At 39.0% G+C, this 15,971-nt stretch overlaps 1 protein-coding gene across 1 annotated transcript in view; it reads left to right on the top strand.

Moving 5' to 3' along the window:
• Positions 1 to 3,444: 3,444 nt before the first annotated feature.
• Positions 3,445 to 15,971, top strand: part of TMPRSS7 (transmembrane serine protease 7) — a 32,626-nt gene continuing 20,099 nt past the window's right edge. The window contains 7 exon segments of the mRNA XM_039718073.1: positions 3,445 to 3,570; positions 3,572 to 3,655; positions 7,412 to 7,604; positions 8,329 to 8,459; positions 10,750 to 10,817; positions 11,813 to 12,006; positions 12,794 to 12,832. Coding sequence (XP_039574007.1) covers positions 3,445 to 3,570; positions 3,572 to 3,655; positions 7,412 to 7,604; positions 8,329 to 8,459; positions 10,750 to 10,817; positions 11,813 to 12,006; positions 12,794 to 12,832 — 835 coding nt within the window.

Raw genomic sequence — 15,971 nt, 5'->3', positions numbered from 1 at the left:
CAGGAGGAGGCAGTCAGAGAACTGCTGAGAAACTTGGATGTTCATAAATCTATAGGCCCAGATGGGATCCATCCCAGGGTGATAAGGGAGCTGGCAGATGAGCTTGCGAACCATCACCACTCTACATCATTTAGCAACAGTCCTGGCTCACTTGTGAGGCTCCAGATGACTGGAAGCTGGCCAGTCTGATGTCCATTCACAAAAAGGGTGGGAAGGAGGATCCTGGTAATAGACCAGTCAGCCTGTTCTATAACCATTCTGTTCAATATATTTATTGACGACATGGATGAGGGTGTTGAGCCTTTCATTAGTAGATTTGCAGATGACACTAAGCTGGGAGCATGTGCAATCTGTTGGAAGGTAGGAGGGCTCTGCAGAAAGACTTGGAATGTCTGGATGGATGGGCAAAGTCCAATAGGATGAAGTTTAGTAAGTCCAAGTGCCGAGTCCTGCATTTTGGCCACAACAACCCCCTGCAACCCTACAGGCTGGGGACAGAGTGGCTGGACAGTGCCCAGGCAGAAAGGGACCTGGGGGTACTGGTGAACATGAACATGAGCCAGCAGTGTGCCCTGCCGGCCAAGAAGGCCAAAGGCATCCTGGCCTGGATCAGGAACAGTGTGGCCAGCAGGAGCAGGGAGGACATTCTTCACCTGAACTCGGCACTGGTGAAGCCACACCTTGAGTGCTGTGTCCAGTTCTGAGCCCCTCAGTTTGGGAAGGACGTTGAGACACTTGAGCACATCCAGAGGAGGCAACAAGGCTGTTGAGGGGCTCAGAACACAAGCCCTGTGAGGAATGATTGAGGGAGCTGGGGTTGTTTAGCCTGGAGAAAAGGAGACTCAGAGGTGACCTTATCACTCTCTACAACTTCCTGAAAGGGGGCTGTAGCCAGGTGGGGGCTGGTCTGCCTCTCCAGGCAACAACTGACAGAACGAAAGGACACAGTCCTAAGCTGTGCCAAGGGAAATACAGGCTGGATATTAGGAAAAAGTTTTTTATGGAAAGAGCGATAAAGTACTGGAATGGTCTGCTCAGGGAGGTGGTGGAGTCACCATCCCTGGATGTGTTTAAAAAAAGAGTGGATGTGGCACTCAGTGGCATGGCTTAGTTGAGGTGTTAGGGCATGGGTTGGGCTCAATGATCTTGAAGATCTCTTCCAATCTAGTGATTCTGTGTCTGTGTGTGACATGAGTTTGCCCAGATTGCCTGGTCTCCAGTGGCATTTTATATACCCTTTTGCAAGCCAGCGTGCACCAATGTCAATCCCAACATCACAGCTCTCCCATCTCGGGAATGCATTCATTACATGAGCATCCAGACTTCCTCCTGCAAATACCGTCTGGTGTTTTCATCCTAGGACAAACCACATTGCCCACCAGAGTGGAAAGGGAAAAGGGTGTCTGTGTGTGTAGGGGAGGATGCACCAAAGATACAATTATCTTTTCTTCACTATCTTTTTTTTTTTTTTTTTCCCATTATGGAGGTCACAGATTAGACTCACAAGATGCCCTGGTTGTGTGAGGGTCTTGATGAAATGGGAAAAAGAAAGTCAGGCTGCCAAACTGATGTGCATGAGGAAGTTACTCCCCTGAGTGAGAATGATGTGAGTAAAACCAAGTGTTTTGGTCAGTGTGTGAATGATCTGAGAAGTTTGAATTTTTTAAATCTTTAGACTTTTTTAAAAATAAGGAATATGCAATTAATTAAACAGAAGCAAACAACAGTGCTCACTTTTGTAAGATGGTTTTATTCCTAATGTGTTTCATGTTTCATTTCAGTTTGTCATTCTCTTTATATTGAGTGCATTCTGTTTCAAAGTAAAGATATCATGAACAAAACGCAAACCCGTGCTTTTTAAAAGGAGAGGAGGTGAAAGTATGTACTAGGTAATGCAACAATGTCATGGTTTAGCCATGGCTATCAGCGAGACTCCCACCCAGCTGCTCAGCCCCTACCTCCTCTCCTCAGCAGGATCAGGGGAGAAAATGGGACGAACAGGAAGGAGGGAAAATGTTTTCTCATGAAGACAGGGAGATTATTTGTCAAATACTGTCACAGGCAAAGTAAATTCAGTTTGGGGAAAATTTACTTAATTTTTTGCAAATTCAAATGGAAATTGAAGTATTGATGTGGGTAGTGGGAAACTTGAAGGCAAACATTGAAACAACATTGTTCCTCCCTGCTTTCCCAGGCCCACTTCTTTGCTTGCTGCTCTTCTGCTTACCCACACCCTTTCACACCCCAAACCCCATGTAGTGCAGGGGGATGGGGACTTACCTGTTAATGCTCTTTCAATCTATGGACTAGCTTCTGAAATAGCACTTACAGCATAGTAACTCCCTGTGCACGGGGCAATGGGAGACTTTGGGGAGTTACATGAACACTTTAAGAGACCAGAGTAATCCTTAAAAGTTAAGCATAATTTAATAAAAACAAAAACAACAACAACAAAAACAAGTTAGAAAAATAGGGACTTTGAAGCAATTAAACATAGTAATAGGGAGAACATGGATAGACTTTCCTATGCTGCTAAGCTTTAATACAGCCTAGAGCTTAACTACTACATCTTTTCTGTTCTATACCTCTATTGTAGTGCTTTTTTCTTTTTTTTTTTTTTATACACACTAGTCTAGGTATCTTCAAAGATAAATTAATAGAAGGGTTATTTTTTGAATAACATTTGTATCTCTCCAGCACCATTTCTGCTTTATATCTTCAAAGATAAATTAATAGAAGGGTTATTTTTTGAATAATATTTGTATATCCAGCACCATTTCTGCAGTTGACTCAAGGAAGGCATTGAGATTGTTAATCACTTAAATGGAAAGATAGCTCTATACTTAGCATCCATTGAGGAAAGTACTGGTTTACATCCTCTATAAATATTTAATTAACAAAGAAAATAGGATGGAACTGTTATAATACAAGTGACTTCCTGCATCTGATTACAAAAAGGATTCTCAGTTTGAAGCCTGATCTATTTTAACAATATGAAGTAAGTTGCCCAGAGCAGTTCATTTTTCAGTTATAATTAAAGAACCAAATTTGACTGTTTAACAGTGTACATTAAAAAATTTTAGAAGATAGTGCAAATGCTCATCTTGATTTGCTGTTGTTATCTGCGATTTTCAACTCTCTTACTTAGGGTGCTTACATTTCTTTTCCTTATATTAACATGTTTTGCTCTCATTTTTACATTTTGCTTGCCGCTTTTCATGTTCATGTAAGTAATGTTGTGACATTTTCACAGAATCATAGAATATGCTGAATTGGGAAGGACCCATGAGGCTCAGTGATGTATAGATTTTAGCACTGCAGTTTTGTATTTTAATATTTCAGCTTTATAAAGACCATGAAAAGCCTATTTTATCCAGTCTGAATTTGTAGTCTGAAGTTACACAATAGCAGTCTTCTAACATTTGCAAAGGTGCAGTAGGGCAGATGAGATTACAATTGGATATTCATTGAAGTAAATTGATGCCTCTTTTAGTCCTGGACATTGCAATTAGCTGTCTTCAGCTTCACAAGCAGAAGGGGTGCCTCAGAAAAGGTACAAGGCTCTTTCTCAGCTTGGAGAAGTCATAAAATTAATTCTGCTGAAATGGCTGAAAAAAATGATCCCCCAACAGCTAAACCTGAAGATGAAGTAAATGTAAGTAGGTGACTTAAACATTCTTGATTTTCTATACTTCTTGACATTATTAGATGTCTTGTGATCTAATTCTCAAGTATTAAACTTAATATGATGGTTAGATTTGGTATAATTTTCTGGTTTATAGCTCAGTCTGAAAATGTCAATATGTGTTTATCCCTGGATTGCTAATATTATATATTTTCAGACAATTGAAGTAATGGACATGTCAGTGTGACAACATAAAAGCTTCTATTGGTGTCATGCAGCATGTTTTTCCTAAAACGTTAACTTCTAGGCAGGAAAGGCAACATTAAAGAGGCAAAGTGTTTTGCTTTTCCCAGAGAAGATAGAGAAGGGGATTGTTGTATGAGTGCTAACTCATGACAAAGATGTAATTAAATAATTTAGTGTATGGTGATAGTCAAATTGCAATGTTAGCTGGAAACCAGTTCTAGAATACAAGAACTAAGTTGCAATAAGGAAAGCTGGATTGAGAATTATGGTCCTTACTGAGGGAAGGGGGCAGCTTAACTTTGCTGTCACTTTCCTTACTATAAAATGTATATGGTAAATTAATAAAACCTATGGAAATATTGCTAATGTAACACACAGCATTCAATATTCCTATGAATCTCACATAACAGAGAACTTTGTCATGGAAAGATTGATACATTAATTGCTTAAAAAAATAAGTTGAGGATTACAGTAGATGCAATGAAGACATCAGTTGTTTCAACTGATATATCCAGTGATGTCAATTTTGAGCAATTTTTAACAATACTTGACAGGATTTAGTTTTTAATAATAAATCTGTCTGTTTAGGTCTGGAGCCACAAAAAGGATTTACATGGGAAAACATTAATATAAAATATTATTGTGGGAATCTTGATGAAAGTGACCAAAATTTCAGATGTCAGAACTCAGCATTCATTGAACTGGCTCAGGCTGGCCTACTGAACACCTAAGAGTATAAAGGAACTTTGTGACAATCCAGAGCTTTAAACAAACAAACATTCATTTTCATCCTTAAAAAGACTCAATAAAGTTTGTAAAAAATACAGAAGATGGGTAAATCAAGTGAAGAGCACACAAAACAAGTGCAGTTCATTACCTAGATAGAAGACATGAATTGGAAATGTTCCAATTGTGTTTAAAGATTTTGTTTGAGGAAATTGTAGAGGGTCATGCTTAGTCTTTTAACTCTACTTGTTATTAATTATTACTATGTTTTCTTCTCCTTTTAGAACATCTTCCACTCTGTGAACAAAGATTGCTATCTGTTGCATTTGACTATGGGACCAGCAGGATATTTGTGGGGATGTTTCTTATGCTTCCTCTGAGGATACACAGAGGTCTCTTCTTGATAGTATTACTAGTGCATAATATCAGAGAAACATATCAGTGTTGGGAAGACTTCTACAGGTTTTTAATTTTATTTTTTTTTAAGAACAGGGCTAACATCAAAATATGAACAGATTTCTTGAAACATTGATCCTTGAGGTTTGAATAACTCCAGGTGTGGGGGTTCCCTGACCTCTCTGGGCATGGCCCAGGTGCATGGCCTTTGTGATGAAATACATTCTTCCCCCTCCCACAGTGCAGCTGGAATGTCCCCTGCTGCTGTGTGTGGCTGTTGTGGCTCTCTCTTCACTGTGCACCTGTGAGGAATCTGTGGCTCTGTCTTCTCCATAGCCCACTTTAGATATGGAAATCTAGAATTAGATTTACTCACACTGTCTTTGCCTTCTTGTGTCCTGCTGAACAACCCTAGGGCTCTCAGCTTTTTGCTGCACATCATATCCTCCAGCTCCCTACCTCTGTGATCTTCCCCTGGAATCACTCTGGATAATCAAAGTCTCTCATATCCTGATTGGCCCAAAACACAGATGGGCATCTCCTGCTGTTGAGCAAAAGGAAAGAAGCACTTCTTGTAGGTGATTTCACAACACCCCTTTAACAAATGGCTGGCAGTTGTGCTTGGAATTTCCTGTGTGTCAAATGCATCAACACAGAGCTTTTGTAGCCACTGTATTAAACTTGGCATCCCACACTGAAAACTCAAGAGTGAAATTCTCAGCTGGTTGCTTCCTGACTTTCATGGTCTTCTTTCTCATCAAGTGTAATATAATTAGTGTGGATGAAAAATTACTGTTGTGCCCACACATTTTAGTCTACAACAGATCGCACACTCTTTGCAGGGTACCTTTCTGAGATGCTTCAAACAATGCAATGCTGGCAAATAGGTGAGCATCTTGTTGCACACTTTCTCCTCATCATTCACCTGCTATATCTCTGCAGAGCCTATCGAGCACAGGGAACAGCTAGATCTCCCCAAGTCAGGGGCTCTGTTTGTTTAGTGTGTCTCTTCTATTTTGAGTGTGAATTCCTTAGGGTGGGCACAGAAGGGGATAGGTGATAGGACAGCAGTTTGTCCCTCAGAGTGAGGCTGTCAGCATCTTGAGAAAATCATAGACCAGTTATCCCTGGTCATTGTCAGAGCTTTTTGATTTGCAGTGCTTAGAAATGATGTACCACTTAGAGAGGCCTCTGAGTGGCATAAATTCAGCTGTGAGGCAAGGGAGACCTTCTTTGAAGATGCTGTTGAAATTACTCTAGTTGTTTCAAAACCAAGGGAAAAAAAACTTATTTGTTTTAGTCTTCATCTTGATGAAGTTCAATTTAATCCTCATATATATGAGCTCCTGAGCCATGTCATTTTGTCTAAGACTGTTTTGTGCTTCATAAAAGACTGCGCACTAAAACCCTTGCTGCTGATTGCTGACTGGTATTTGTCAACACCTCCAGTCATGGACAACCCACAGCTTCCTAAAGCCACTCCTTGAGAGCTTCCCTCTCACTGGCATCAACATCTTTGTAGAGTATTTTTCCTGAATGCTCCTTTTTTATATAGCAATGTTATCTAACTTATGCTATAGCTTTTATGAAAGGAGGAAATGAGTGATGGGTTTTGGTTTGTTCGGGTTTTGTTGTGGGGGTTCTTGTTTTTTTTCTTGTCATTTTATTCTGGTGCAGCTGGGTATAACAGCTAAAACAGTATTCATATCTAGTACATGTGGTCAGTAATACTCTGAGTGGTCCAGGAACTTGCCAGCTAAACTCTGAAGAGATAAGACAATGAATTGACTTGACAAATGTGATTGAACCTCTAGCTGATCTCACAACAAACCATTTGACTGTGACAGGAGATACCCTAAAGACAGAAGTTTATGAAGGGCAAGAGACTTCTTCAGGCAGCTCTTGCCTGTGCCTGCAGCAACTGATAAACATGTTTTGTCTGCTTAAATGTGTTGATTATCTTCTGCAGAGGAAAATGCCCGAGGCATGGTGGTGGTGCTGGTACAAATGGGCTTTCCAGAACAGACAAGCTGTAGTTATAGGAAGTGGAAACTACTTCTGCAAATATAGAAATGGTCATGTAGTCTTTTGTACCTAGATGAGATGGTCAGGACATATTTTGGATCCAGCTTAGAAAATTTGAGACTGTAGTTCAAAATAAATTGTCAAGCATTTGGATATCCAGATGACGATTTTGTGCAGGTCCCATCTCAGCAAGACCTCTGCTGTGCTCTCCTGTTCACTGGAGGTAACTTCTGAGGGAGCCAGATATTCAGGAAGAGCCTATCCATAGCCACTGCTCCACAGCCTGAAGGAAGTGGAGATCTTCTCTGAGGAACAAATTTGTTGAGACTTGTTGATCAGTCAATTCCTGCTAGAAACATTCCACAATTTCTGTTGTCTTTCACCTTATTTTAGGCAGCCAACATTTCAGTCCAAATGGTTTCTGCAGAAGACAAGTTGGCAAAGAGGATTCTGGCAAGGAAAAAGCATGAGAAATTGAAGAAAAAAGATAAGTTGCTATGGAATTTTCAAAACAAATTAATTCTTTTTACCCTCATTCTATTCATTTTAGGAGTTGTAACCTGGACATTACTGTGGCTCTTCATTGGTGAGTTGCTGAAAGTTCATGCAACTCCATATATCATTATTGACAGTAGTACTTTCAGATGACTTTAGGATCTCAGTTGTCCTGAAGGCTGTTTCTAAAGTAGACATGGAAATTTTTAAAAAGTCTGAAAAGCTTTTGTCTTTGCTAAGACCTAACAAGTAATTAGGAAAACTGGCTTTAGCGAGCGTGACTTTATTTCAGAGGTATGAAAAACATTTTAATGTGCAATCTGATTTGCACAGACCTGACAGGTTTCTATGAGCTTGATTCCTCAGAAATTTTGCCTTCCACTATGTTTCCTGGCCTTCTGATGTTCAGGTAAGTACATTATTTTTCAGAATAGATTTAAGGAAGTAAAAGGGGAGTAAAATAAATATGTGTGTAATTAAGCATTAAAAGCTATGTTTTCCTCTTTAGGCCCCTGATGCTAATACTGCCTAAGATACCTTAGGGATGCTCCAGAATCTGGATGTTGATTTTGCCTTAATTTATGCTGCCTTGTTTGTATGGTGGTATCTTATCTTGTGTGTAGGTAACAGGAGCTCAATTAACCATAATTTGGTAAACATCTAGAACAGTTTCGCTATAAAAGTGTAGTGTTCTCTGGGTAGTTGTTTCAAACTACAAAGTTGATTAGGCCAAATAGATTAATTTTGTTTAGAATTTAATAAAAAACCTTAATTGTTATTAAAAAAAGGCTAACTATCTTCTTTGTTTCTTGCAGTTCAGGCAGAAGACAAAGATGCATTGTATTTTGTTGGACTGTTTCGTGTTGCCAACATAGAGTTTCTTCCAGAATATAGGCAGAAAGAGTCAAAGGAATTCCTCTCTATGGCACAGACTGTGCAGCATGTGGTAAGATGGGTGGGCTGCTTGGTTAGCAAAAAAAGGTCAGAGTTGTGGACAAGTGATGTTTAGAGGCCATTGAGGCTGCTGTGGTGTATTTTTACCCCTTCCCCCTCGGAGGATCGTGTGCAAGCATTGGTGTCTGGAGGTATGAAGGAACTGACTGTTTTCAACTTGTTAATCACAAACAGTTTTGAATGGATCTGGTTTTTACAGTTGACTTAAAAATTTACATACTTTCACCCATAAATTATGATCTGTGACTAAAATTCTACAAAAGTCCTTAAACTCAATTGCCACCTTGGAAACATCGAACAGGTGAAATCTTGAAATCTTTTGCATTTACATTGGTATCTTCTGCCTTAAAGCATCTATACCCTAGGGATCACAAACATATTTCAGAATGAAGTTTACATTTCCTTCTGGTACTAGGTATTCTAAAGACCATTAAACTTCCCAAACACCTTGCATCAGTCAAAGCAAAAATAGAACTCTGGAGCAGTGGTGGGAGGGGGCGGCAATCTTGCTTGAAAGGGAATTTGACTTTAAAGACATTTGGTGTAGGGAGCAAAAATACATTTTTGCCAGGAACTGCAATGCTGTCCACATAAGGATTCAAGCGGCTGTATGAAAACTGCTAAAAAAAACCAAAAGAAAAGAAAATGTTATATGCAACCAAGAAATTTTTCAATAATCACTAAGTTTTTGTCACCTTATAATGTGAACTAATGTTCCTGTTTTCCAGCTCTTTCAAAGTCCTGCATATTAATCACTGAAGTTCTTTCAGATAACCACTGCAGGGCATCACCTTTCCCTGCTCTCCACGGAGCAGCTCTAATGTCCTCTATTCCCTGTGTCTCGCTCTTGTCTCAGAGCATCCTGCCCATGTCATACATAGTGGAGAGAGACAACAGAGAGAAGGTGTTGAGCTGCCAGTGTCACCACCTCCTACTTGAACATTACTTGGAATTTATTTTTTATCTGTGAACTTTGCCTGAACTCATCAATGGATTTTGCATTGCTGAAACTGGCAATCTTAACTGTTGACTAAAATTGTTAATAAGGAAGTGGGGAATTTGGGATTTTGTTTGTTCTCCTCAAAACCCTTTTGTTACTAGCTACTGGCCCAGAGACCCCAAGTGGTGGTAGAAAAACTTCTCAAGATAGGTTCTTTCCATTTGATAGTAACAGTAATACATCAAATCCTTTGTACTTAATCCAGAGCAAGATTGAGCTCCACCCACTTTATTTAGGCCCGTAAAATTATTGTTTAAACTTCCTGTTTCAAATTATGAAAGTTAGGGATTAATATGGATGTGAATTTTACAGCCTTTGCAATATTCTGTGTCATAGTCCTTTGCATGTTAGTTTTAATCACAAAGCAGCAGAGTTAGGTCCGAACAGCTTGAGGTACATGCCACCTTGTGGCTTTGAACGTGATGGGGAGAGGAAGGTTACTGTCACACCAGTATTACCACAGTCCAGCAACAGGGGGAATGAGGAGCTTGGTTTGCCCAAAGGCAGTCCTTCAGCAGGGAACAGGCAGAGATTTTGTTTCTTCACGTTCTACACTGTGTGTATTGGAAAGAAATACATTAATACTAAGCTGTTGATGAAGAAAATAGACACAAAGGAATCAAAGTGCAAAAAATTCAATGGACACATTAAAAAATAATTCCTCAGCTGTGAGGGAAACCAAGCACTAGGATTCTCATCTAGGCAAGGTGTGGAGTCTCCATTCTTGAAGGTGGAAATGGCCCCAAGCAACGTGGTGTAGTCAACCCTGCTTTGAGCAGTGGGGTTGGACTAGATGCTCTCCAGAGGCCCTCTCCTATCTCAGTCTTTCTTTGATTCTGTGGGAAAAGCTCTGGTATGTGATGTTCACTGCACCTTAGTAACAACACCAAAAAAATTGTTGTGAGTGTGTGAGCATTTTTTGAAGTTTGGCCTTAACTTTTAGCGCCAAGATAGGGACGCCCTCTGTGTTTGGGATTTTCTGGGTGAAGGATGTGCAACTGTTGTCAAAATTCATTTATACGGTAAGAGCATTATTGTATATACCAGCTGGCCATGGGCAGAAGATTTGATGTTTCCTGAGAATACTGCTTTTGTTACAGATGCATTGAAGAGCTGGTCTGTTCATCTCCTATTCTGCCTGGCTTGGCTGATGTATGTCTGGAAGTGTGAATTTTCCGTAATCTTGGTGGGAAACAGGCTGTTCCTAGAAAAGCCTAGGCATATAGCATCTCTAGGTGTGACTGGTTTTCAGAATGCTAAATCCTTATACTTTGTCTTTCAGATTAACTTGGTATACACAACTTCTTCTTTCTCCAAATTTTACAAGCAGTCCACTGTCTCAGAAGTCAGGTAAAACTGTGGTTAAAGTAATTGCTTTTCTGCTAGGCAGTAGATAATCTAATAAGCTCACAAAACAAGCTTATTTTTAATAGTTATAATTAAATGTCTTTGCTATGTACTTGAACTGGTAGCACAATAGGTATATAACCTATACCAATTCACTTAACAAAAGTAAGGGCAAACTAAAGTCATATAAACAGTTCCTTGTCTGCCAGAAATACAATGCAAGATGAACAAAAATAATTTCAATATAGAGGTTTGGTGATCCTTTGGCTCATGTAGAAGTTTAACCACTTAAACATGCTGTTGGAGCACAGCTCTGTGTTATTGACTAAATTGCAAATATTTTGTGAGTAATGTTACTGGAATAAAAGCATTTTCTACTTTAGAAGTAGGAAATCTTTGCAATAAAGTATTCTTACTCTAATATTAATATTTGCAGCTAATGTTAGAAGAACCAAATACAGTATTTGTTCAGAAACTGGAGGTTTTTAGGCTGTGTTTGATTCAAAGGTCTTTCTCCCCACTAAGGAGGTAGAGATTAGTGTGATCATATATGGCTCTAATGTGTTACCTAAAGAGTCTAGGAATCATTTCCTACATGCTGCAACACACAGTCCAGGGTGTGATACATACCACTGCAGAGCTCTGCGTTTCTGGAGATGATAATTCTACTGTTTCTGTTATACTGTTTCTGTTTTGATCTTTAGGAAGTAGTCCAGATTTAATTCATGTATAAACAATGTGATTTCCATAGATCTCCATAGTTAGGAGCCCTCAGGAAATCAGCCTACTGAATATTCCCAACTGGATGTGAAGAGTGTGTTTTGGGATTTGTCTTGTTTGTTTGTTTCTTTAAGGGGAAAATATACATTCACTGGGTTAAAGTAAATATAAATATGGAAATGAGCCATGCACTTCTGAATTTGTGCTTCAAAACCTTGGGCTAAGTCTAGTCTTCAGAGGACTTCCAACAGGGTGATAACCTGAGCTCTTTATTTCAGTAACAACAACAATGGAGGCCTTCTTATTCATTTCTGGATCGTATTTGTGGTACCACAGGCGAAGGGGCAAGTGCTGTGTGAGGATTGTGTGGCTGCCATTTTAAAGGATTCCATTCAGACAAGTATCATTAACCGGACTTCGGTGGGAAGTCTTCAGGGCCTTGCAGTCGACATGGATTCCATTGTCCTAAGTGGTTAGTACTAGAACACATCCTTGAGGAAATACTTCATGAAACAAATGTTTTTTACTTTGAATTAGAAAATTCTATAAATAAACTAAAATCTTGATCCTACATCTCTAGCTTCTATTAGTAAAATTGGAATAGATGAAAAAAGCTGAGAAGAAAAATAAGAATGAGATTTGAGGTCAAATCAAGGTACAAGTTGTCCTTGTAAGCAGTGATTGCCAAACTTCCTGTATTGGGAGTGCTTATGTTCATAGTCAGGAGGTAAAACGGATACATTTCTTGGCAGATTTGGGTTAGTCTGTGATTTCAAAAGCATAAAAACATGAAGGGTTAAGGGGGATCACGTCATTTAAAATGAGATTGTTATCACACCTTTATTAAAGATTCAAGAACAGATTATAAAGGTGCCCATTTGTTAAATAACTCTTGTGCCCTTCCTGTGTGGGGAACAAACTCACAACCTGTGATTCAAGCATGTTTAATGTATGAAGCTACAAAATGTTTAATGATTTTCCATTCTAAGGACATCAGCCAGAAAATAACATCCAGGGTACCTCTGTCTCAGTCCTTCAACTGACTTTAACTGCTTAATTGCCATGCAGTCTCTTCTTGCCTCACCTCCAAAGCTGCTTGCAGAATTTTCAGAAATGAAGGGGGCTAGGGCAACACCCCTCACTGGGAAAAGTGTTTTGTCCTGTGTGTTCAGTGTTAGGACTGAGGCGTGGTTGAATTAAACCCTGAATTCTGAATTTCAGGCAAACAAGAAGACTCACACAACTCTTTTTCTATGCAGCAGGTCTTCGGTCAGATTATTGGTCAACAACAGGAGCAGGTAATTCACCTTTTTGGCAGTCTCTTCCAAAGGAGAGGTGGAGAGCAAAGCTTTTAGTTCATAACTTGGACTTAGATACTGTTCAGTGTTAATTTAAAAGGGCTAAATTCAGCCTTGGCATTTAAGTCTTGACTTACTAAAAGGATGACCAAGAATCTTGCATGTAACAAATACAGGAACTATCTACCTTTAATCTGCCTGGTAAATTTTTAGGTGTACCTGGCGACATAATAGGAAATTAACTAAATCAGGTGTTTGCTGTCCATTGTGTTGACCAGCAGATTAACCTTTTCTTAACTGGATGGTGATGAATTTAATATGCTGGGCAAGAGTATGTGTTGTCCATGCTTTTGTCCATCCTTTATCCACCTTAACTACCTTTTCTCCAAGGTTAATGGAGAGCTATTCTTTTGAATTAATTCTCTAACAGTAATTACTTTAGGCAGTTGAGTTTTGCCAGGGTCATGGGAGACACTATTTGTACACCTGCTTGGTTTCATGTTGTAAACCTCCCAGAATGGTTCTTTTCCAGTGTGCAAAGCACTGAATAAGCAGGTCAAAAGTACAGTACATCTACCTTCACTAGTACATGGAGTAGGTACCTAGAAAAAAGGTGCTACTAGGCTGAGCAATAGTACTGCACCTCTGATGGAGACACCTGCTAAGACTCTGTTGGGCCAGCAGTTATCAATCAGCTGGGGATGGCCTCCCTTGCTACTTGCTACACAGACTGACTCTTCATCTTGAGAAGTCTCACTGTTTTGGTTTTTCAAGGGCTTTATAGCTTTCCATGTTTGTATTTTTCTTTCCTGAGGTATTTTTTTGCACTTCTACCTGTAATTTTTCACTTCTGCTACCTTGCAAAGGTTTTAGCTTGCATATTTTTTCGGAATCCAACAACTACTTTTGCCATGCAGCCAGGTCAAGCTCTGCTAGTTCTGAGGTCCACAGGTCACAGAACATGGTCCAGGGTTTGCAATGTTTATATTGCTAAGAGCCCATAATTTAAAAAAACTGAAGTCAAGTTTGCTACAGCATTCATTAAAAGCCTCCCAACTTAAACTGCAAAGCATAACAATATTGGCTTCTATCGCATCTCAGTAATGTGCATTTTATTTCTAAAAAGAGTTTTATATATTGTGTTTACTTGCATAGCGATTTCATTTCCCATTTCCGTGTTCCAGGGTGGAGAAGCTAGCACAATTGGAACTTGGTTCCTATTTATTCCATAATGCAGCCCCTAAAACAGAAGAAATTAAGAAGAGCGCAACACAAATATTGTTGCTACGTCTTTTTAGGACTTTTACACAGAGGCATGATGTCTTTTACATAGAGGGAGAAGGATGACATGCCATATTCTAGACATCTTTCAGAGACTTTGTATAGGCACCCACAGGTGTCAGCTGGTATCTGTAGGAGGTGTGGAGTGGTTATGTAATGAAGTTCCTGGGGATAAGCAGCATGGATGGCCACAGTACTTGAGAATCTTATACTGGTGCAATTTTTTTTGTTGGGGTTCTTTGGCTGTGTTTGTTTAGGACTATGGAATATGATGCAGAGGTAAAAGTGAACATGCAGCAGCACAAAACGAATCAGCATTGGCAGGATGTATTTTGAGAGCAGTGGAGTTAACTTTGGGTATGGAAATGAACCCAGTTGTTGGTTCAGGCACAGACTAGAATGCAGATTTATTGAAGAGTGGTGCTGGAGAAGGGATTTGTAAACATCCATATCTGATTGTGCTGTGTTTGCTTGAGTAAAGACTTTATCCAGCTTTGGTTTCAATCCAGTGTGCTTGAACTGCTTGATTCAGCTCTGAATTTCTTGACTGTACGTCATAGCAGCAGCAAGTTCATCCCGTTATTAATTACTTAGTAGAAATAATGGTAGCTACTTATAATTTTAGAGATTATGATCAAAGTTGGCTCTGGTAAGGGTGACTAGATAAGCACAAATAACCATTATAAAAATAATGTTGTTGGGAAGAGATAAGAACAAGGAAGAAGGAGGAACAATTACTTAAACAAAGCTTTTAATAGTTTTAACTGTAATTCATTTAAATGGAATGTGACCCTTACAGATTGTTCATAAATATTTATAGCATTAATTTCATGTTACATTCAATCATAGTTTCAATGTAATTTAGAAGTGGAAGTTGGACAAAGCCTGCCACTTCCTGTCTTGATTAGCTACTAGTTAAAAGGTCAACATTTAATTTGTGTCAACAATTGGTAGTGAACTTTCACAGTGCTCTAATTGGTGTTCCATGGTGGTAACTATTTCAGAGACTTATGTTCGTAATAGGCAGAAATTAAGGCAAATATTCACTTTTGGTCTTATTCTCCCTAATTTTCATTTTTCTTCCTTCTCAGCTTTTAAAGAGGTATGATAAGAGTTTTAGAAATGACCAAACAAAAATTCTCTAAGCTTTTTGCTGACTGCTAGCTGCAATATTGAATTGAAATAAAGACCTCAATATATTTAATTTGGAAATTGCAGTTGTTTCAACTTAATTAGAAAACTGGATGCAAGTAAGGTAATATTCTTCTTATCTCTGTCTAAATTATGACACAAATTTTTACCCTTTTTTAATAAATGTTGTGTAGGCTAGGTTGCACCATTTTTATTTCACAGTGTTTCCTTTTCTAATGGTGATTTCTAGCACTGCAAAAATTTTCAAGACTGGGCAGAACAAAGTCCTGGTCTGAATTCATGTTGATCCTGCTTCGAGCAGAATGTTGAGCAAGAAAACTTCTAGCATCCCTTCCAAACTGAAGGACTTGGTGAATCTGAATTTGTTGCTAGCACTTCTAGTTCGTTTCATGGTAAAACATTGAGAACCTTGACGTTTTTATTGACATCAATAAAAAAAGCTGGGGGGATGCAGACATGCAACTACATTTTTCCTTTGATTTTGTTTTATGTATTTTAAATATCCTAATGTCCATAGGGGCAAGCAGTACATTTATGCTTTGAAAGTAGATGAGTATGCCCCAGTAAAGAATTGAGTAATTTCTACTCTAGAAACTCCGCAGAATTTTAACTGCAAATTGTACAAAATGGCACTGCTTTAATGCACATACCCTGCAAGAAAATACCCCGGCAACAGCACTGTTGGCCATGCTCTGTACTTGTTATA

The sequence above is a fragment of the Passer montanus genome, unplaced genomic scaffold (assembly GCF_014805655.1).
Source record: "Passer montanus isolate IOZ18808 unplaced genomic scaffold, ASM1480565v1 scaffold39, whole genome shotgun sequence".
Lineage (NCBI taxonomy): Eukaryota > Metazoa > Chordata > Aves > Passeriformes > Passeridae > Passer > Passer montanus.
The sequence above is the reverse complement of the archived record's forward strand: the minus strand, read 5'-3'. Positions and strand labels throughout refer to the sequence as shown.